Source organism: Phragmites australis, chromosome 15, assembly GCF_958298935.1.
Source record: "Phragmites australis chromosome 15, lpPhrAust1.1, whole genome shotgun sequence".
NCBI classification, from domain to species: domain Eukaryota; kingdom Viridiplantae; phylum Streptophyta; class Magnoliopsida; order Poales; family Poaceae; genus Phragmites; species Phragmites australis.
Window position 1 is genome coordinate 3,866,813 of NC_084935.1, and position 18,775 is coordinate 3,885,587.

Here is an 18,775-nt window from a genome sequence, read left to right on the forward strand (position 1 = left end):
AGGCGCGCGGCATCTGTTGTGCACGGGCCCGGCCGGCACACGGTTGCGGTAGCGACCCGCGCGGCGCGGCGCGAACTCGTGAAGGCGGCGGCGGCGGCGCCCACGCGTAGGTGCGGCCGTTCACTCGGCCCTCCCTGCAGCAGCCGCACGTGGCCGTGGGTCTCAGCGCGTCAGCCTTGCAAGCGAGATCACGCCCTCTCTGGCTTCGCCGGAGCACGCCGAGCGTGAACCCTTTGCAACCTCAGGTGGCCCCAACGACGGAGAGAGTAAATTACAATGGAGGCATCTCGTTCTCGACCGTAAAATAATAGTGAGCCCGTGGGTTTACGAGCACTGGGTTCACTGAAACTCTAGAGATGGTCAGAAGCACGAAACCATACACTGCACAGTAGACAATGCTGCGCGCAGGCACACAGGAACTGTCTTCTCGTTTAAACAATCGCCATGTGGTGAAATGAACCTGGAGGAGTACCGTACGTAGCAAACTGGCAACAGGCCTAGTTGTTGGAAAAAGGGGAGCAAGGAACAGAGAGATTCCTTGCCTTCACGCGTGCCCTACTGCGAGGAGAAAATTCCACTAAAGATGGGTGGGGACATATGATTTATCAAAATTATACATTTGTGTTAAGATTCATATTAGATAAAAAAAAATATAATGTAGATAAAAAATCAATAGATAGATAATTATTAGATTAGGAAGATGAACGAATAAGTTAGATCATACGTATTTAAGAATATACGGAGTTATATTTCCTGTGTTACTGCTGCCCATCGTGTGGCCTGCTATGCTTGCCCCTTGTTCCCAGCTTAGTACTAAGTTAATACTAACTCCAAATTCTCTTCCCATGTAAAGATTTTAAAATCTGGCGCACGCCCCTCGGCGTCAAAAGTTTCCACCTCCCTGCGTCCCTGTCGGTACAAGATGACCTTCTCCTCTCCAGAGGCGTTCACTGACTTTTCAGGACCGCTGTTCTGCATATGAATTAAATCTTTCAATAATTTTTTCATGACACAGCGAACCTGTCTACAACTTGGAGAGAATTTTCGTTGTGAGCTACAGCTACAGTCGATCCATTATTTGGTTTTTGGTAGGCTTCAGGGACCATTGGATCAAATACTCGAATAGCTCAGCGGTCCATGCCAATGGAGCCCCTGTCATGTGTTCACGTCTGAATTAATCTGGATTGTTATTGGAGCCTGGAGTCATCGGTAAGTATCAGGAACATGACACTTCCATCCTGAAAACCAGGGCATGAGGGCAAGATGTTTCCTGGACCAGTCGGACGGTACACAGATTTCTTTTGGTTTTGCATGCGAACAACCAGCACATGGGTCTTCTTTTTCGTTCACTTTCGTTTGATTACACGCATCACTAAGGGAAACGAGTAGAGTAACCCATAAGCCAAGCTCCAAACCTGCACAATTCGCCGTCGCCAAAAAGAGTTATTTCTACATCACATGCAAAAATCTACTTCAGTTGTCTGAACTCTGAACCCCTGAATCCTGCACTACTTTTTCATTCCATGGAAAGCTCAGTCACAAAAGCTTTGGCGATAATTTTTTTTTTGAGAGGGAGCTTTGACGATATTAAGTGAAGAACCAATGATCAAAGGCGAACGAACCTTCTGAACGAAACAGTCCAAAGTTTGAGAGAGAGAAACTGGAAGAACGGCAATTTGCAAGGGTGGTGCACTGCACTGCTACTGAAATATTTTGTTAATAGTATTTTTTCCGATTAAGGAAGTTTTTATCAATCTCAAATAATTACATAAAGTTGATATAATTACACTGAGAATACTCCCGGTCTCTATATAGTCAAGATGCACATCAGAAAAAAAAATAAATGAGAGATCGACATAGGTGAAGAAACATGAAATGCTAAGGCGCTCCGATCCTCCGACTAACCGCCACATATAGACTTGGGTAAAACACTCTATGACTACTCGCTCCAAAAACTAACACATCACTGTAACCGTATCTTGAAAATCCTGCTTCTTAGAATAGCTCGGGTACGAAGCCAGTGAGCGCAAAGATTGATAACCTATAAAGGAGATGAAAGATTTCTTTTATCAAAAACCATATCATTCATACACAACCAAAACGATTAGCAAGTAGCAGTCGCCCCTAGCAGGATTTTTGATTTCAAATCCCTCCTAAACCCCTGTAATCAATTACCGAATATATGTGATACATTATAAGGTCGGAAGAGTACTGAAGCCGTTTGTATGATAGTCCACACGGCGTGGGCAAGATAGCATCCAAAGAAAAGATATTTAATTATTTTTTCTTGATGACAAAAACAATATTTTGTATCCCCTTGCCGATTACACTTAGCCAAATTATCCTTTGTCAGAATTACACCTTAGCGTAAGTATCAAAAAGGAGATTCTGACTTTGAGTGGCACCCTTAGTTTCCAAAGACATTTATTAACATTAGGGACATCATTATGTACTAAGGTAAAATAGTGAGATTTCATCGAGAACTGTCAATTCAGGGTTAAGTTCCAGTAGAACTCATCTTGCTCTTAAGTAAGCACAATATTAGCGATTTGAGAAAGTAAAGCGTTCCACACTAATAATTTTGGCCATATAAGATCTCTTCTAAAAGAAACATTTGGATGGAAGGTTTGGATGACTTCTGCTATTGTATCATGTGTGTTCCTTACTATATTGTAGAGGCATAGATATTGTTCACGCAGAGTAGAATTACCCAACCACTGGTCTTCCTAAAACCTGACATGGATGTCATCTTTGATAATGAAGGTTCCGAAGCGGAGAAAATCTCGCTTTACCTTCATAAAGAAGTGTGAATCCTCGCCTTTCCACTAGACCTGCGATAAGTGTTTTGAACACAGGTACTTGTTGCGAATCAGTTGTTGCCATATTCCATCAGACGTGAGCAATTTAAAAAGCCATTTGTTGAGTAAGGTAGTATTCTTAGTACCTAGATTTTGAATACCTAGACCCCCTTAATCTTTGGGTCAACACAAGATGTTACATTTAGCAAGGCGATATTTTTTTCTTTTGATCATCACTTTACTAGTAGAATCTGGATCGAAAATAATCAAGCTTTTTAAGCACCCCTTGGTATTGTAAAGAAAGACATCATGTATATGAGTAGACTATTGAGTACTGAATTTATTAGAGTCAAGTGGACACCGGTTGAAAGGTGTTTTCCTTTCCAACTACTGAGTCTCTTCTCCAACCGTTCCTCAACCCCTTTCTAATCTGCATTCCTCAGTTTCTTATAATAGATAGGAATGCCTAAATACCGCAAAGAGAAAACACCCATATCACAGTCAAAAAGCTCGGTGTACTCCTCAGTCATATATTAGGCGTCGCCAAAGCAAAACAATTCGCTCTTATAGAAATTCATCTTAAGACCCGATAGTTTCTTAAAAGCATAAAACAATAGCTTCATATTGCGGACTTTCTTAAGGTCATGATACATAAAGAGTATCATGTTGTTGGTATATTGTAGAATAGGGATATCATCATCTATAAGATAAAGCACTACTCCACCAATTTGCCCATCTTCTTTGGTCCTTTTGATAAGAACAGCTAGCATATTTGCTACTATATTGAATAAAATTGGTGAAAGATAGTCACATTGTCGGAGGACTTTTTTTTAAAAAAAGGTTTAATATTATTATTTACTTTAATTGCTATACTTCTATCAAGATGAAAGTCTCAATCCAAGAAATAGTATCCACCCGAGACAAAATCATCATTCACTTTAATAGTATAGTTTACAAGCAAGTTGGAGACAGAGCAGCAAGTTGGCCCGAGGTGGGCTCCCATGGCGCCAACCTTTTCCTCCCCTGGCAATTTCCAAACAACTTCCCGTTGCTTGTTTTGTGTTTTGTTCTGTGGAGTATTTTTGCTTTGCGTTAGCTGTCAGGAAGAATCTCTCCTATTTCTCACATGTACTCTTGCCTTTTGATTAAAAAAAAGAAAGAATCGGGCACGAGTGACAAGTCCTGCCTGTGTGCATCTTCCCCTGTCTGACTCTGACCCTATCTTCAACGAGGCAACGCCATCCGACCTACCGGCTCTGCCTCATGTATTATTTTTGTTTTGGAAAATATTCTGCTTCATGTATTGCTCTCTATTTGCATTATTATATACAGTAACTACAGAAGAAAACAACTCCATAGGGTCTTAAATATATCCCTATTTGTCTTCTTAGAGCATCAGTTGTACCAATATTAAGATGTGAGCAGCCATTACTCATTTCTTCAAAGGCACAAAGTATGCACCAAAACCCTGACACTGGATTTTCGTAACAAGAACTATAACAGGAAATACGTATACTACACCAATAGAGGGGGAAAAATCATTCCATGAATTACTTGCAGGCACAGCAACAATTCATACAAACCTGATAATCAAACCATGTTCAGAAAATAACAATAGTAGTCTTATGATATTCTGGATCCATTACAATAATTTGTTTTGCATACAGCAAGGCTATAGCCAAATGATCCGAGTTTCAGAAACTACATATTTGTCTTTTTGCACTATTTTGTTTCCTCAGCATGGCCAATTCAGTGTCGCCTTATGTTAATAACCCAAAACTTCTCTCAGGTTCTCTGTAATGGTCATGACTGGCTACTTTTCTTTACATCCAAAGCTATGTAACAAGAGGGCATAGAACCACGACCTAAAGAAAACACTAAAACACGATACGAGAGAATATTTATGATTCGGTACTCTAATGGCAAGCATATTTCAGATCACTCTGCAAAGGTTTGGTAAGGTTGCTCTGTCGTCTTATTGGCTGCATTCTGTACTAGCACAGGTTGGACTTCACGGCATTGGGTCCTAGTCCAAGCCATGGCTGGTTCTCAGGCTCCTCCTTGACTGGTTTTGCATCTAAAGAAGTTTGATATGGTGTCTTTGCATTGAGGCTGTAATAACAACAAAAAGACAAGATTTAGTTCCAAATACAAAACTGGTAAAAAAAAAACTAATCATACTGAGAAACAATCACAGCAAGAGCAACTTACCGATCCTTTCTCTTCTCAAGGAATCGGTGAAGGGATGCCTTCCTGGCAATAGGCATATCTACATAGAAAAAGAAAACATTCGATGAATAACCAACATGACAAACTTCAATAATCCATATGTTGAATGACCCAATAATACGAACAACAAGAAAGGGAGGAGTAATTACCAGAAGCATTTGGACGAGCAGGTTTCTGAGCATGAACCTGAGTAACAGGCAAGCTGCTGACCGGGGCCAGCACGACCTTATGGACCTTCGCGTTGTCGGCGACAGTTGTTGGTGCAGAGGGTTGAGGCAAACCAACGTTCTGATTCTGAACCACAGGGCTGCTCTTGCTGGCCAGCTGCATCAGGTCCTTTGCCTTGTCGGCTGGGAAGTCGTTGAACACGAGCACCTTCCCGCCATAGAAGATGGTGAGCTGCTGAGTTTTCTCTTTCTTTTCTTGCTCCCTGGGAATTATTGGACAGGGGAACACTAAGAACGTGCTTGTAGAGCACCACTTCCGTTTCGCATCAATTGTCTGATCTACTTTAACCGACGAGAACCTCTTTTTTTTTGTAAAAGAACTTTCATTTTGATTCGTGGAGACCAACTTCAGTTCAGATGAACCCCTTATATCAACAAGGATCCAACTTATGGTTCATTAGCAACTTAAGAAAACATCCTATAAATCTCAGATTGCTTCTTTCCAAGGCGAAAATACATCTTCTTGCAGAGGAAAGTATTTCAACAAACGCGATACAGGCATACAGCCTATCCAAACCAGCGCAACTGAAAAATTTCAGAGTTGCAGTATACCCAACTCTGTCTAATCCAAGATGGACCATCTCCCTCAACAAGATTTCAGACCTTCTTGCAACATTTTGCCCTCATGCACATTAACTTCATGGATTCTCTCATAGCTCTAACTTGCTCCTCAAAACAGATTAAGAGGTTTCTACACTCAATACTTGGCTTTTGTCCATGCGAACTACTGCTACTAGTACCACCTATGAACTGTTAAATAAAATCAAATGGAGCAAAGTGATGTGATCTAGTAATACCTTGCAGCATCAGGGGCAGCAGCAGCCTCCTGCAAGCCGAACCCGGCCCTCTGCGGGAACAGCTCCATGGTCTCCTTCCTCCTCTCCGTCTCCTCGCCCTCCGCTCCGGGCAGCAAGCTCACCGTCGCCGGCAACTTCTGCGGCTCGGCGTCACCTGAAACCACATCAAACCCGGATCAGCGAGTTGGAAATTTCAGGCCACGACACCCCAAAGGCGTGATTGTTACCCCACGATCCAAACCCCGGCTCAGATCTCACACGAAACCCCCACAAAACTGAAACTTTTATCCACAAGAATCGATAACCAAACCACAATTTTTGCAATTTCAACAGACGAAAACAAAACAAAAGGGCTAGTAGATTTCGACAGCCAAACCCGGCGGAAACCAGCGCGCTGCTCACCTTTGATCCCGAGGCCGAGCTCGGCCGCGGCGGCGGCGTTCTGGCGGGCGAAGCGGCTGAGGAGGCTGCATGCCACGGCGAAGCTGGTCGCCCTCTCCCCGGGCCTCGCGGACGCCGCCATCTCTCCTCCCGACGGTCTCTCTCCTCGAACCGAATCTCCCCCGCGGCCTCCAACTCCGCGGCCGAATCCCACCCAACTCGTGGCGTTCTTGGAGCGGCGGTGGTTAACCTCTCTCTCCCCGGGCGCGAGCGCGGCCTCGTGTCATGTGAGCACGCCTCACCTCGCCTCGCCCCCACGCGTTTATAAAGGGGTATAATAATTAAGCGGGATCCCTCGATTAAAACCGCCGAAATTAATAAACAAATTTCGATTTGTTCATCATTTCGCGGGCGGAGTGGTGATTCACTGCGGGGCGCCATGAGGGCTCGAATTCGCACGTGGTTCGTGTGGGGGAGGCGGTGGGGTCCCCAAGGGAAAAGGAGAAGGCTTTTCGTTTCGGGACGTTGCGTCCGCAGAGCGCTCGCCTCTGATTGGACCGGGTGGGCCCCCCGCCCCATGTGCGCGTGATTGCGGGTGGGCCGTGGGCGGACGGCGGATTGGACGGTTCGTTCGGTTTGATGCTGCTGGGTCTGGGTTGGGTTGGGTTTGGTTTGACCGGAACGTGTTTGTTCGCTGACACTGGCACGGGTCGACTTGGTTGGCTCGGATGGGTGCAGGACCAGGCAGAGCCAAAATGGCCAATTAGCCATGCGGTGATGGTTGTTGGGTTTAGCATAGCTCCATATTCTAATCCATTTTAAATCTAAAATTTGTATAATAAAATAAATTACTTTAAATATTTATTTTTATCTAAAATAAAAAACAAATAACCTCAATACATTCACAATTTCAGATTCTAGATTTTTTAAAGCTAGATAATGATCAGCTCCAAAATATTTAGGATCTGAATTCATACCAAATAGGATGTTAGACCTGGGATTTTTTTTTAAGAGCAGTTTAAGTTAGAAGTCCTCACTCTCTTACTAAAAAGAGCCGGTTTCGGTGCATGCGCATAGGAATGGCAATAGGGCCAATCCCCACTAGGGAATGTTTTTTCATTCTCGTCCCTATTTAGCTATAGGGGAAGTCTTCTCCCATCCTAATCCCCACGAGAAATTTTGCGGAGATCAGGTTTTCAATGAGAATGTAAAATTAAATCATAGTTGATTATTTCTATATATATTAATAATATGTCTGTAGTATAAATAAGTAATTTATTAATATGTATAAGGATAATTAATGTATGGGTTAATTAATTGATGCATACGAGGGTAAAATATTTTTCTAAGTTGTATTCGTAGCTTACATATAGGATATACATGGGCTATTAACTATTTATATACGAGAGAATACATTGAAATCGGTCGGTGAACAAATATAGATCCACCTATTAGAGTTTTGGAAGTGGGGACTTCATTCCAAATCCACCATATTTGGAAATATTTGAGCCAAAATAAAAGAATTCGGACCCTCATTAATCATTACTCAAACACACGTTAAGCCTAAGCCCTAGCATTTGGAGGGTACAGCTAGGGCTAATCTTTGTCAGCATGAAACTTCCCGCTCTCTTCCTACCTAGACAAATATGAAAATTACTACCATCCTTTTCATCCTATCTTTGTCTGGTGAAAACTTGTGTCCCCGTCCTACCATGGTTTTTATTTACATGCACTATAAAAGGAACTTAAAATAGAGATGAAGAGGAAAATTGACATGAGGCAGCTTGAACAAAGCTGTAAATCTTAGTCGTCCAATGCTGAAGCAGTACACAGCATTATTAAATGCTTCTGTAAAATCTGAAGCATGCTGAGAAAAATATATTTAGTGGTGGGAAGCGCTGTTGACAATATAGGATAATTACTTTTACCACCTCTTTGTTCCATTCTGGTTTTGCTACGGTTTCTGTTAATCTCTCTATGTTGACCGTTGATTGCTCGATCAGACGATCGACTAGTTTCTGGTACAGTCTAGTCTGAAGCCCTGAAGCCTCTCTCGGTCATTGTTACTTGTTTGCGTTGCTTTCTTGGGCTCCTTTCGCACGACCACGATTCCACGAGTATCTTGTTCGCTCTGTATATAGTGCTAGAAAGAAAGCGAAGCAAGAGCTTCAAAGAGTTACTCCAGCTCGTGGGCTCCTCGTTGCAAGAATTGCCAATCGCTAGGACTAGCGCTTCCGAGTAGCCGTCGTGTTGTTGACATAAGAATTAATCCAAAGTGAACATAGACAGACACATGTATGTATGTATGTATTTATATCTATATCTGTATTAATATAAAAAAAACATGAGTTAGGTATGAAACTTTTGATCTCATCCATCTATCTGTTTGATAGAATGGTCCAGATCATGTATCACTACATCATAAATCCATATTAGTGACGGGTGTCACACTCACCACTCCAAACGCGTCACTAATGTGAACTTATTAGTGATATATCTGGACATGTCACTAATCACTATGTGAAAAAAGGCCTTCAGTGACATATGATAACCGTCGTAGTAACGGATCTCGCACCTATCACCTCGAATAAGTCACTGATGATTAGTCATAAGTAACGGGTCTCACACCCATTCCAACGCAAGGGTCATCACCACTCGCCTCGGGTCACTTGTTATTTTTTACATTATTTTTATACTCTGCGTTTCGTGGGAATCGAACACATGACCTCTCCTCACGTGCATAGCTCCCTTACCACCACACCCTCGCATGCATTCTGATGAAATCGGATAATTTATTCTTTTAACATTTTTTTCCGAATGTCACTAGTGACGAGTCATAACTGTGACTCGTCACTAATAATTGTGCAACAGTGGCGGGTCGTAATCTTGACCTGTCACCAAAAACTATTTTTGCCAATAGGTGATCCGAAATATTTTTGGTAAAACGGGTATAACTTTTACATATAGACATCGATTTTGACGTTTTTTTACTCTACAGATATCTACATTAAAAGTTATATCTGTTTCTCCCTTATTTTGTCAGTTTTGGTAAATTTTGCGAGGCCAAATTCGGCCTGAAAGATTGAGTTCTTGTTCTCTGAAGTTTCAGCATCATTTTCGAAATGCGCATTTGTATCTATAGCCGCCACACCTCTTACACCAAACTTAAGCAGAAATATATAATGGTTTCTATTCTAGTGCTGCTGAGGTGAGAAAAAATAAAGGAAAAATAAAAAAAAATTGTGAATACTGTACGTTCAACTTTGTCTTCTTTTCATCTCTTTTCACCCCTCTTTTCATTGTACTTTCCTACTTTCTTTTGTTAGATATCGGCCTTGGCTTTTATGGCTTCTGTTCTGTAGGTATGCACATAAGTATGCTTTTTTGGGTATGTAGATTTGTGTGTGATAGTGTAATTGTTAGCTAGTAATATATACAAAGGCTAACCCCTATGCATGAAATGCATATATAAACAAAATATATTTTGATGAAACAACCGATATCATATGTGACGGGTGAAGAGTATCACATGTCACCTATTTTCAGCACGAGCGTCGATTTTTAGAAGAGATCGTCGGAAGGTCCGGTGACAAGCTAACAAATACATCAGACCACATTGAGCAGAACTCACCGAACGATTTTCAAGAGATCAGAGAGAGCTGACAAAGCTGAGTCATCAGTGACGGATCATAACAACACTCAGGGAGCCCCGTCACTAATGACCGGCCTAGGATGACCCTTTACTGATGAGTTGTCATTAGTGATAGGTCACAAGTTGACTCGTCACTAATGACTGGCCTGGGATGACCCGTCGCTATTGATAATAGTGACGGGTCATTTTATGACCTATCACTAATTTTGTGTCTCCTTTATCTGTTTTTCACGTAGCGAATGACACACATCAGTGACGTATCTGGATCTAGACCTATCACTGATGACCATTAATAGTGACAGATTTGGATCCAGACCCATCACGGATGAGTAATTAAAAAATAAAAAAAGAAATGGCTCGCATCGAGCCACTACATGAAGCTGGCCTTTGCATCGAGCCGCTACATGGAGCCAACCTTTGCATCGAGCTAGCCACACAGTTAAATCTAGACATGAACAATGATTCATCCACACAGAACAATCTTGCTCGATTTACATAGATGATTCATCTGACATGAATAATGATTCATCCACATAGAAGTCATCACGGACGCATGCCTGTTCGCCGCCGTGGACGCACGCATGGATGCACGCCTGGCCGCCATCATGGACACACATTTGGACGCACACCTGGCCGGTGCAGTGGACACTTGGCCACCGCCGCCACCATGGACATCTGGCTGCCGCCGCCGCCGCCGCGTCGGCTTGGCCACCGCAGTTGTGGATGCCTGGCCACCACCAACACGCACGCTTGGCCGTACCCTCGCACGCCTCCTCCTCACTCCTCCCAGACCTCCCTGGTGCGGTTCCCCTTCCATTCCCTTCCACGGCGTCGGTGACTTCTTCCTTCTAGTGCACTCAAGTGGATCAAGGCAGCGGCGACCTCCAATGAAGTGGTGGAGGCCTCGAGCAGATTCGACGATGGAAAAATCGAGCGGATCCATGGACCTCCAGCGATGCATTGGCGGCCTCATGCGGATCCGTGTGATGGCAACCTCAAGCAGATACAGACAATGGTGACCTCCAGTGAAGTGGCAGCAGCCTTGAGCGGATCCGCACATCCGCGACCTCTAGCGAAGCGACGGTGACCTGCATTGCGACATCTTTGAGCTGATTTGGCCTGCATTGTGGAGGCTTTGAGCGGATCTGGTCGGCGACGGGCCCTGTGGTGCGGTGGCTTCGAGCGGATTCGGTAGCGGGACCTCCAACGAGTGAGGAGATTGATAGATTGAGAAGAGAGGGGGGGGGGAGCGCTCATGAGAGGAGGAGGAGATAAGGCTGGCGCGGTGGACGTGAGCTAGCTCTTCATCCAATTGGATAGAAAGTTCGGGTCTGTAGCTAACGTTCACGTAGAACTCCGCACATTAGTGATGGGTGTTTTTATTACCCGTCACTAATGACCAGTGTCACTAATAGCTTGTCAAGTGACCTGTCACTGTTATCATTAGTGTCAGGTGATTTTCTCACAGGTCTAATACGGGTCCCAACCCGGGGTGATATTAGTGATGTGTCATCACTTGATCTGTCACTAATAGGTTATTAGTGATAGGTTTTAATCAGCCGTCACTAATGCGATGTCACTAATGTTGGTTTCTTACGTAGTGCATATTTCCCCTAAAATAATGGGATCCAATTCATGATGCAATTAATCACCGCACTATTTCTATATTTAGTCTTAATCAGTTTGGAAACCCTAATCAATTAGTCCAGTCATTGGTCCTCTCATTCATAAATAACAGATCAATCAATTAGTCCCAATTAATTTTGATACCTCTAAGACCATTCTATACTCAACAAGATCTTTCGAGAAGGTATATGTTTTGGAGTTGTTTGTGGTTGTTTAAACCTCTTTGACCATCCATTGTCATGATATTTCATATGTAAATCATCAAAACAAAAGGCTCATTAATGGAAAAAAGATCTTATTTTGATGGTTCCAGATTATATAATGGGATATCAAACGAGTATAATAATAGTACTATAGTATAATAAATAGAGTAAATTTCATTAAACTACAGATATTTTGATAAAATTATCGCAAAACTATAGATATTTTAATAAAATTATCGCAAACATAGCTCAGTGCTAACCTTGAACTATACCTTAGCTAGAGTGAATATAATAATACGCAATTTCTTAAATTTTGTCATTAAATTAACTTTTCAAAGTGTGCTAACTAACTAGTTACTTCTCTTGTCTCTCGTACGCGGCTAGATTTGAAATATATAACTTGAATGCATGTGACTATTGATGATATTTATTGAGTAAATTTTGCAAAACTACATATACTTTTATAAAATTATCGTAAAACTATATATTTAAACAATAGTTTCACAAAACTACATATTTAGTGTCAATTTTATCACAAAACTATAGATCTTTGCAAAATTATCGTAAAACTATATATTTAAGCAACAATTTCATAAAACTACAGATTTAGCGCCGATTTTATCTTAAAACTACAGATTCTAGAGGAGTTATTCTCATCCCTGTTATCATGATGATTGTACATCGCTTACAATTTCACAGCAACTGCCAGCTCATGAAACGAACCGCCTGAGAGCTCATAAAACTATAGCTACTTTGGCAAAATTATTGCAAATCGTAAAATTACACATTTAAACAATAATTTCATAAAACTACAAATTTAGCAACAAGTTTATCGTAAAATTATAGATTCTATTGCAGACCTATTAACCTGACGAATGAGCCACTTGCAGTCACATGAACTCATAGACAGTCCATTTCATGAGCTGGCAGCTAATGTGAGGTTGCAAGTGGGGCTCGATCATCATGATAACAGGGCTGAGAATATCACGCCTAGAATCTCTAGTTTTGCGATAAAATCGGCGCTAAATCTGTAGTTTTATGAAATTATTGCTTAAATTTATAGTTTTGTGATAATTTATCAAAATATCTGTAGTTTTATGATAAAAATAACACTAAATCTATAGTTTTGTAAAACTATTGTTTATTTGTAGTTTTGCGATAACTTTATAAAAATATACATAGTTTTGCAAAATTTACTCTAATAAATATCATCAATAGTTACATACATTCAAGTTATATATTTCAAATCTAGCCACGTCGGAGAGACAAGAGTAGTAACTAGTCAGTTAGCACACTTTGAAAAGTTAATTTAATGCCAAATTTAAGAATTTGCGTATTATTATATTCACTCTAGCTAACGTATAGTTCAAGGTGAGCACTGAGCTATATATGTAACCCCACCTAAATGATTCTCTCATCTGTCACACATTACCTAATATAGAGTTGACGAGTGCAAAAGAAATCAAGCACCTTAGGGCAAGTGCATTGATGTCGTCGTGTATAGATCATCTTATATATTACCATGTAATTTTGAGACGATTTAATATATAACTCTTACAATAAATTATCTTTTTAGCTGTCTCAGTCTCATAGTAATTTTGCAATTTTTTAATTTGTGCATGGAATAAATGAATATTATAAGTTATATGGTAATAACAACTCATACAATGATACGGGAGTAGTCTCATAATCCTAAATTTTAGCTTATGAGACCGTTGCTTCACGAAACAACGACATATTTCTCTCATCTCTCTTCTTCACATAACTAAAATACTATGTAACATTATATAAAACGACCTATAAAACAGGTGATGCATCCCAATATACTTGTCCTTAACGTGTGATGTTTGGGGACTGGTAGTAGCCATGGCAAGGGTGAGACCAGGATTAGAAGACGAGGGGGCCGGGCAAATAAGCTACATCACAATAAAGTTCAATTCTGTTTGATTTTGAAGGGCCAAATGCTGTGAAACTCAGTGCTTGGAAGACTAGACTTATGACTTGATCAACACATCGCATGCCAGGGCAATGCAAACCGCATGAAACCATTTTTTATGACGACGCAGCAAGGAGGTAAGAGGAGCCATAGAATTAATAAACGAAGAAGGATTCAGTACTACAAAATATACGTCTCATCCCCGCTAATATAAAATCAGTGCTCGTGTTGCACTCATATTGAGCTTTTTTGCTTGGCACCATCACAGAGAACTTCAATACCATTGCATGTGAGGATGACAGGTGGGCCCTGGGCCCAATTGTCAGAGACACACCGATGGAATTTCCCACCTTCTGTGATCTGTCCGATGGTACTGAGCAAAAACGACCACGCATATTCGAGTCAAGCCAAAAGCACAGATAAACATCGTTATTTCTTGTGACGAATTGCAGCATCTTCATAGATTTGGCAGCACATTTCTCCTCTTAGGTGAGGCAAAGGCAGAGACAGCTGCTTTGAGAAGTTGCAATATCTTAAGATCATACTTGAGGCAAAAGGAATCACACTTGCTTCCTGAAGGAGTAAGCAGAAGATGGATTTGTTGGACTAAAGTGTATTCTTTATCGCTAATTGTTGATTAGTACGTGCACCACGTGGACCCATTATAGATATTCGCACATCGATTAGGTAATTTTATCCTTTTGCAATTAGTCATGCACAAGTGGGCAGTAGATAATGACCTATGCTCGCCCTTTATTGTTTACAAGAAACTCCCACTAGTCTCTGCAAAGTGTCTCGTTCACATGCATCCAACTGTTTTCTGAAGCCTGACCGTTCTCATTTGTTCCCAAATTAATAAGCCCGTTGTTCAGAGTTCAGACTATATATGGAGAGCAGACAGAGAAACTACCATAAACTTTGATGCAATGCTGTGACCATTTAAGTACATTATTGGAGTCTATCCATGCAGTGACTGGACTTTTCCTACAAAATTCTCGTGAAATTACGGCATTTCAAAATGTATTTTGACGCTATCGCTTTCCTTGCGGTTTAATTATCACGCCGAGGTTTTGCCTGTCGCGCTACCCTCTTCGGTTTCGTTTCCAAAAAAAAGTTATCGCGCCGAAGCCCATAGGAAAGTGGGCAAATTCCTCATTTACCATTAAATTTTTTAAATCTTTCCCCTATACCATCAAAAAATTTACCCTACCTTATCTACCACCAATTTTATCTTTCTTTCCTCCCTCTAGCCACTCTGTGAGTTCTCCTGTGGCAGTTCTCCGGTAGGAAAACGTGTTCGCGGTTACTGTTCACAGTGCACAGCGGTATTTCATTTCTTTAAAAATCAGTGGTCTTCTATTTCTATAAAAATCCTAGAATTTTTTTACATGTTTTATAATCCATGTGCAACTCATTTTAATTAGATTCATCCAAAATTCTATGTATAATTTAAACTAAAATTCTTCAAAAAAGACTATTTTATAACTTCTAATAATTATTAGGACCTTAAATAAAATCTCAAAAATCTGAAAAAATTCACTAATATTCTTATTATATGATGAAATAATTTCTAAAATTATTTTTATACCTAGGTTATACAGTGAAAAAGTGAGTTACTTTGTAATACTCTATTTGTATGCAATGATAAAAATACATATAAATAGAGCATTACAAAGCAACTCACTTTTTCACCGTATAACTTAGGGTTAAAAATAATTTTAGAAATCATTCCATTACATAATAAGAATATTAATGAAAATTTTCAGATTTTTTAGATTTTATTTGAGGCCCTACAATTATTAGAAGTTATAAAATATTTTTTTTGAAAATTTTAGTTTAAAGTTTACACATGTTTTTTAATTTAATATAATTAAAATGGGTTGCACATATATTATAGAATAAGTAAAAAAAATTCTAGTATTTTTAGAAAAATAGAAGACTACTAATTTTTTAAGAACATGTATAATATATATGCGCGCGCTGGTTGGACTAGATTCCCTCCACCTACTTAGTTGGCTCGTTCTTGAAATTTGGCGGCAATCTATATATTAACTAAGAGACTTTTTGTCCCCTCAATCTGATTCCTTTGTTCACTCAGATTTTTTAGTATAAGGTAGAATATTCTACACCATAGGTTTACTATGCTGGTTGGACTAGGGAGTCATTGCACCTCCTTAGTTGGCTCGTTCTTGAAATTTGGCGGCAATCTATATATTGACTGAGAGACTTTTTATCCCCCTCGATCTGATTCCTTTGTTTACTTGGATTATTTTTAAAGTATAAAGCGGACACACATATAAGCATATCACATTTACATCAACACACTTATATGAATATATTCTAACATATATCTAAATAAGATTGGAGATATAACCTTATATAGCTGGGTATGTGCTTTGATCATTTAACATATCCACATATGTATATACTACTATTCTTAATATTAAATCTAAAAAAATATGAGTAGGTGTACCGAGTCTAGAACTCAAATCTAGATAGACAAATTTCACTATAAGTACCCTAACCGAGCTTTGTTCGTTTTTTTCTTGGAATTTGACTAGCAGTAAACTACATTCTCCCTAAATTCAACTATGGTTACGCAATCCCGATTGAATTTCGCGACAGAAGTGTCCTAAAATAGCATAATTAAAGCTTGCCCACAAACCAACATGGCAACGTAAAAACTAACTCTAAAATTATCTAAATGCACAGCAAATTACTGTACAAGTTTGACGCGGCTCGCTCTAGCCATGCCGGCATGGAACCAGAAGGAGGGGCGACTTCTCCTCCGTCGTCCACCACTCCGCCTTGCCGCCCGCCAACAAGCGTTTCCGCGTACGGCGAGCACGAGCCCCCCGGCGACTTTCGCGAGCGCGGCGCCTACACTTGCATCGCCGGAGCCGTGCCGCTGATCCCTGGGGCTCAGAAAATGGCGGTGACGCTCGCCGTCCGTTGGTTCGTCGTCTTGTGGTGCTGGTACAGGAGTGCAGCTACTGGAGTCGTACTTGGCAGCAACTGGTGAGCACTGAGTGACCACCCATCACGGACAACGCGCTTTAACGTTCCACGGAATTCGTACCAACAATTGGATGCACTGCACCCTACACCTTTGGTGTATATATAAGCACCCAGTGCCGTGCTATGCATTGAGTCAAAAGAGTATAAATTGCTGCTAAGCCTAGAGCCAACTCCAAACATAGAACCGGAGCCAAAGAAAAAAAGTTGTCTTCGAGGACCTACCTGTAAGAGAGGGGATATTTTTTTTCTCTTTTAGATACCAATATCTTTTTTTTTATCAGAGATAATGGGTGCATTCGTTTTTTCGCCACCGGTAACCTTCGGGTGGTATCTCATTTGCTACCTTACCTCACATATATAGATTTAGAACAGTCTATATGTCATCTCAACAGTAATTATTATTTTTTGAAAGTGACAACTAAATAATTATCTTGAGATACTGGATCTCTTCTCGAGATACTGGTATTTCTGGTAGGAGTATCTCTGGTAGGACGCATGAGTCACTGCAGATATCAGAGAAAACGAAAATGCTAAACATTGGAGCATTTTGCTTCGTTTGGGCCTGCACTGGTTGGCAGTTGGTCCTAATGTAAAATGGTTTTTTTCGAATTTTTGAAAAATATTCTCTGATTCGAAATATTTTATCCCACTACTCTCCATCCAAATAGATAAAAAAACAGAATAAATCTGTTTCATCCCATCTCATTTTACAAATCAAATACTACCTTAATATAAGGGACAAACCAACCACTAACTTAATATAAGAGACCAGAGAAATATTCCCGATGTAGTTCCCCTCGTGACAACCGAAATCCGCAAAAAAAGAAAGTGAGTCAATTGTGGCGTGCAACTGATCTCGTTGACAGTGACCTCCGGCCTGCCGTGGCTCACAAGCTGGGCATGCTCGTTGAGTCGTTGTGGATAATAGTACATGTTAAACAGTTTCTGTTCGTGAGTCTTGTTATTTTTTCAAAATAATTCTTATTCTTTTCAGCGTTTTAACGATTTTTTTCTTTTTATAAAAAGGATTCTCTTATTTTGTCCATCAAAAATTCTTTCTACTTTCTTTTTACGAATTTATTTAAATAAAAATTATAAAAGATAAGAAAAAATAAAAGAAATTAGAATAAGATAGGGAATTAAAAATTGAATGAAATCAAGAAAATATAGTTGAGGAGGGTCTAATCCACGGCTGTCGCCGAGCTTTGCGCAGAAGGGCCTGAAGGCCTGCCAGCAAGTGCTGAGAGAGCAGCGCAGGAATAACACCCATTCTTTTGTTCTGACTTCTGGCGGGAAGTTCTCCAGTGTTTTCTTTAGCTTTTTCTGGAAGTTCGGAGGACATTACAAAGAAATTTCACCTAAACAACCATATCAGGAGATAGGGGGGGGGGGTTCGATTACAAGTCTGTTGAGATATCCTACACGACTACGTTTACCAACATGAGGTAAAGCGAGCCAAATCTTTCAAGACTTTAAATTTTAGAATTTGAGTGTTTCAGAATGAGCGCAATCAAACTTTAAAAACTTAGACAATAAATTTACATAAATGAGATTTGTCATGATACATACGTTCAAATCATTAAATTTAATATTCTTAGTAAAATATATTTGAAAAAGATAATAGTTAAAACATATGTATTGGAGACTTAGTCGACAAGAAAAAATAACAATGGAGTGGTTGGCAACTAACGCATTTTCCTAGAGGTTAGCTGAAAAAGTAAAGGAAAAGGTTTTGATTTGGAGCATAACAAACTGCACTTCCTGGTATCCTTTTGCCCAAAACAACCAGATTTGATTGAATAAATTTCATTCAAAACTTTTTTAAAAGAAAACTTTTGGTACCGATGTATTTTCCCTTGTCTGGGACGAGGTCAAGTCGTCCTATTTTTTTTTTTTAAAAAAAAGTAC

At 40.3% G+C, this 18,775-nt stretch overlaps 1 protein-coding gene across 1 annotated transcript; it reads right to left on the reverse strand.

Moving 5' to 3' along the window:
- Positions 1 to 4,398: 4,398 nt before the first annotated feature.
- LOC133892501 (protein TIFY 10b-like) lies at positions 4,399 to 6,761 on the reverse strand. The gene is made up of 5 exons (XM_062333326.1): positions 6,454 to 6,761; positions 6,052 to 6,205; positions 5,177 to 5,457; positions 5,010 to 5,067; positions 4,399 to 4,910 (listed from the first exon to the last, which is right to left on the reverse strand). The coding sequence occupies exons 1-5, from the start codon at positions 6,572 to 6,574 to the stop codon at positions 4,793 to 4,795; spliced, it is 732 nt and encodes a 243-aa protein (XP_062189310.1). The 5' UTR covers positions 6,575 to 6,761; the 3' UTR covers positions 4,399 to 4,792.
- Between the last annotated feature and the right edge of the window lie 12,014 nt (positions 6,762 to 18,775).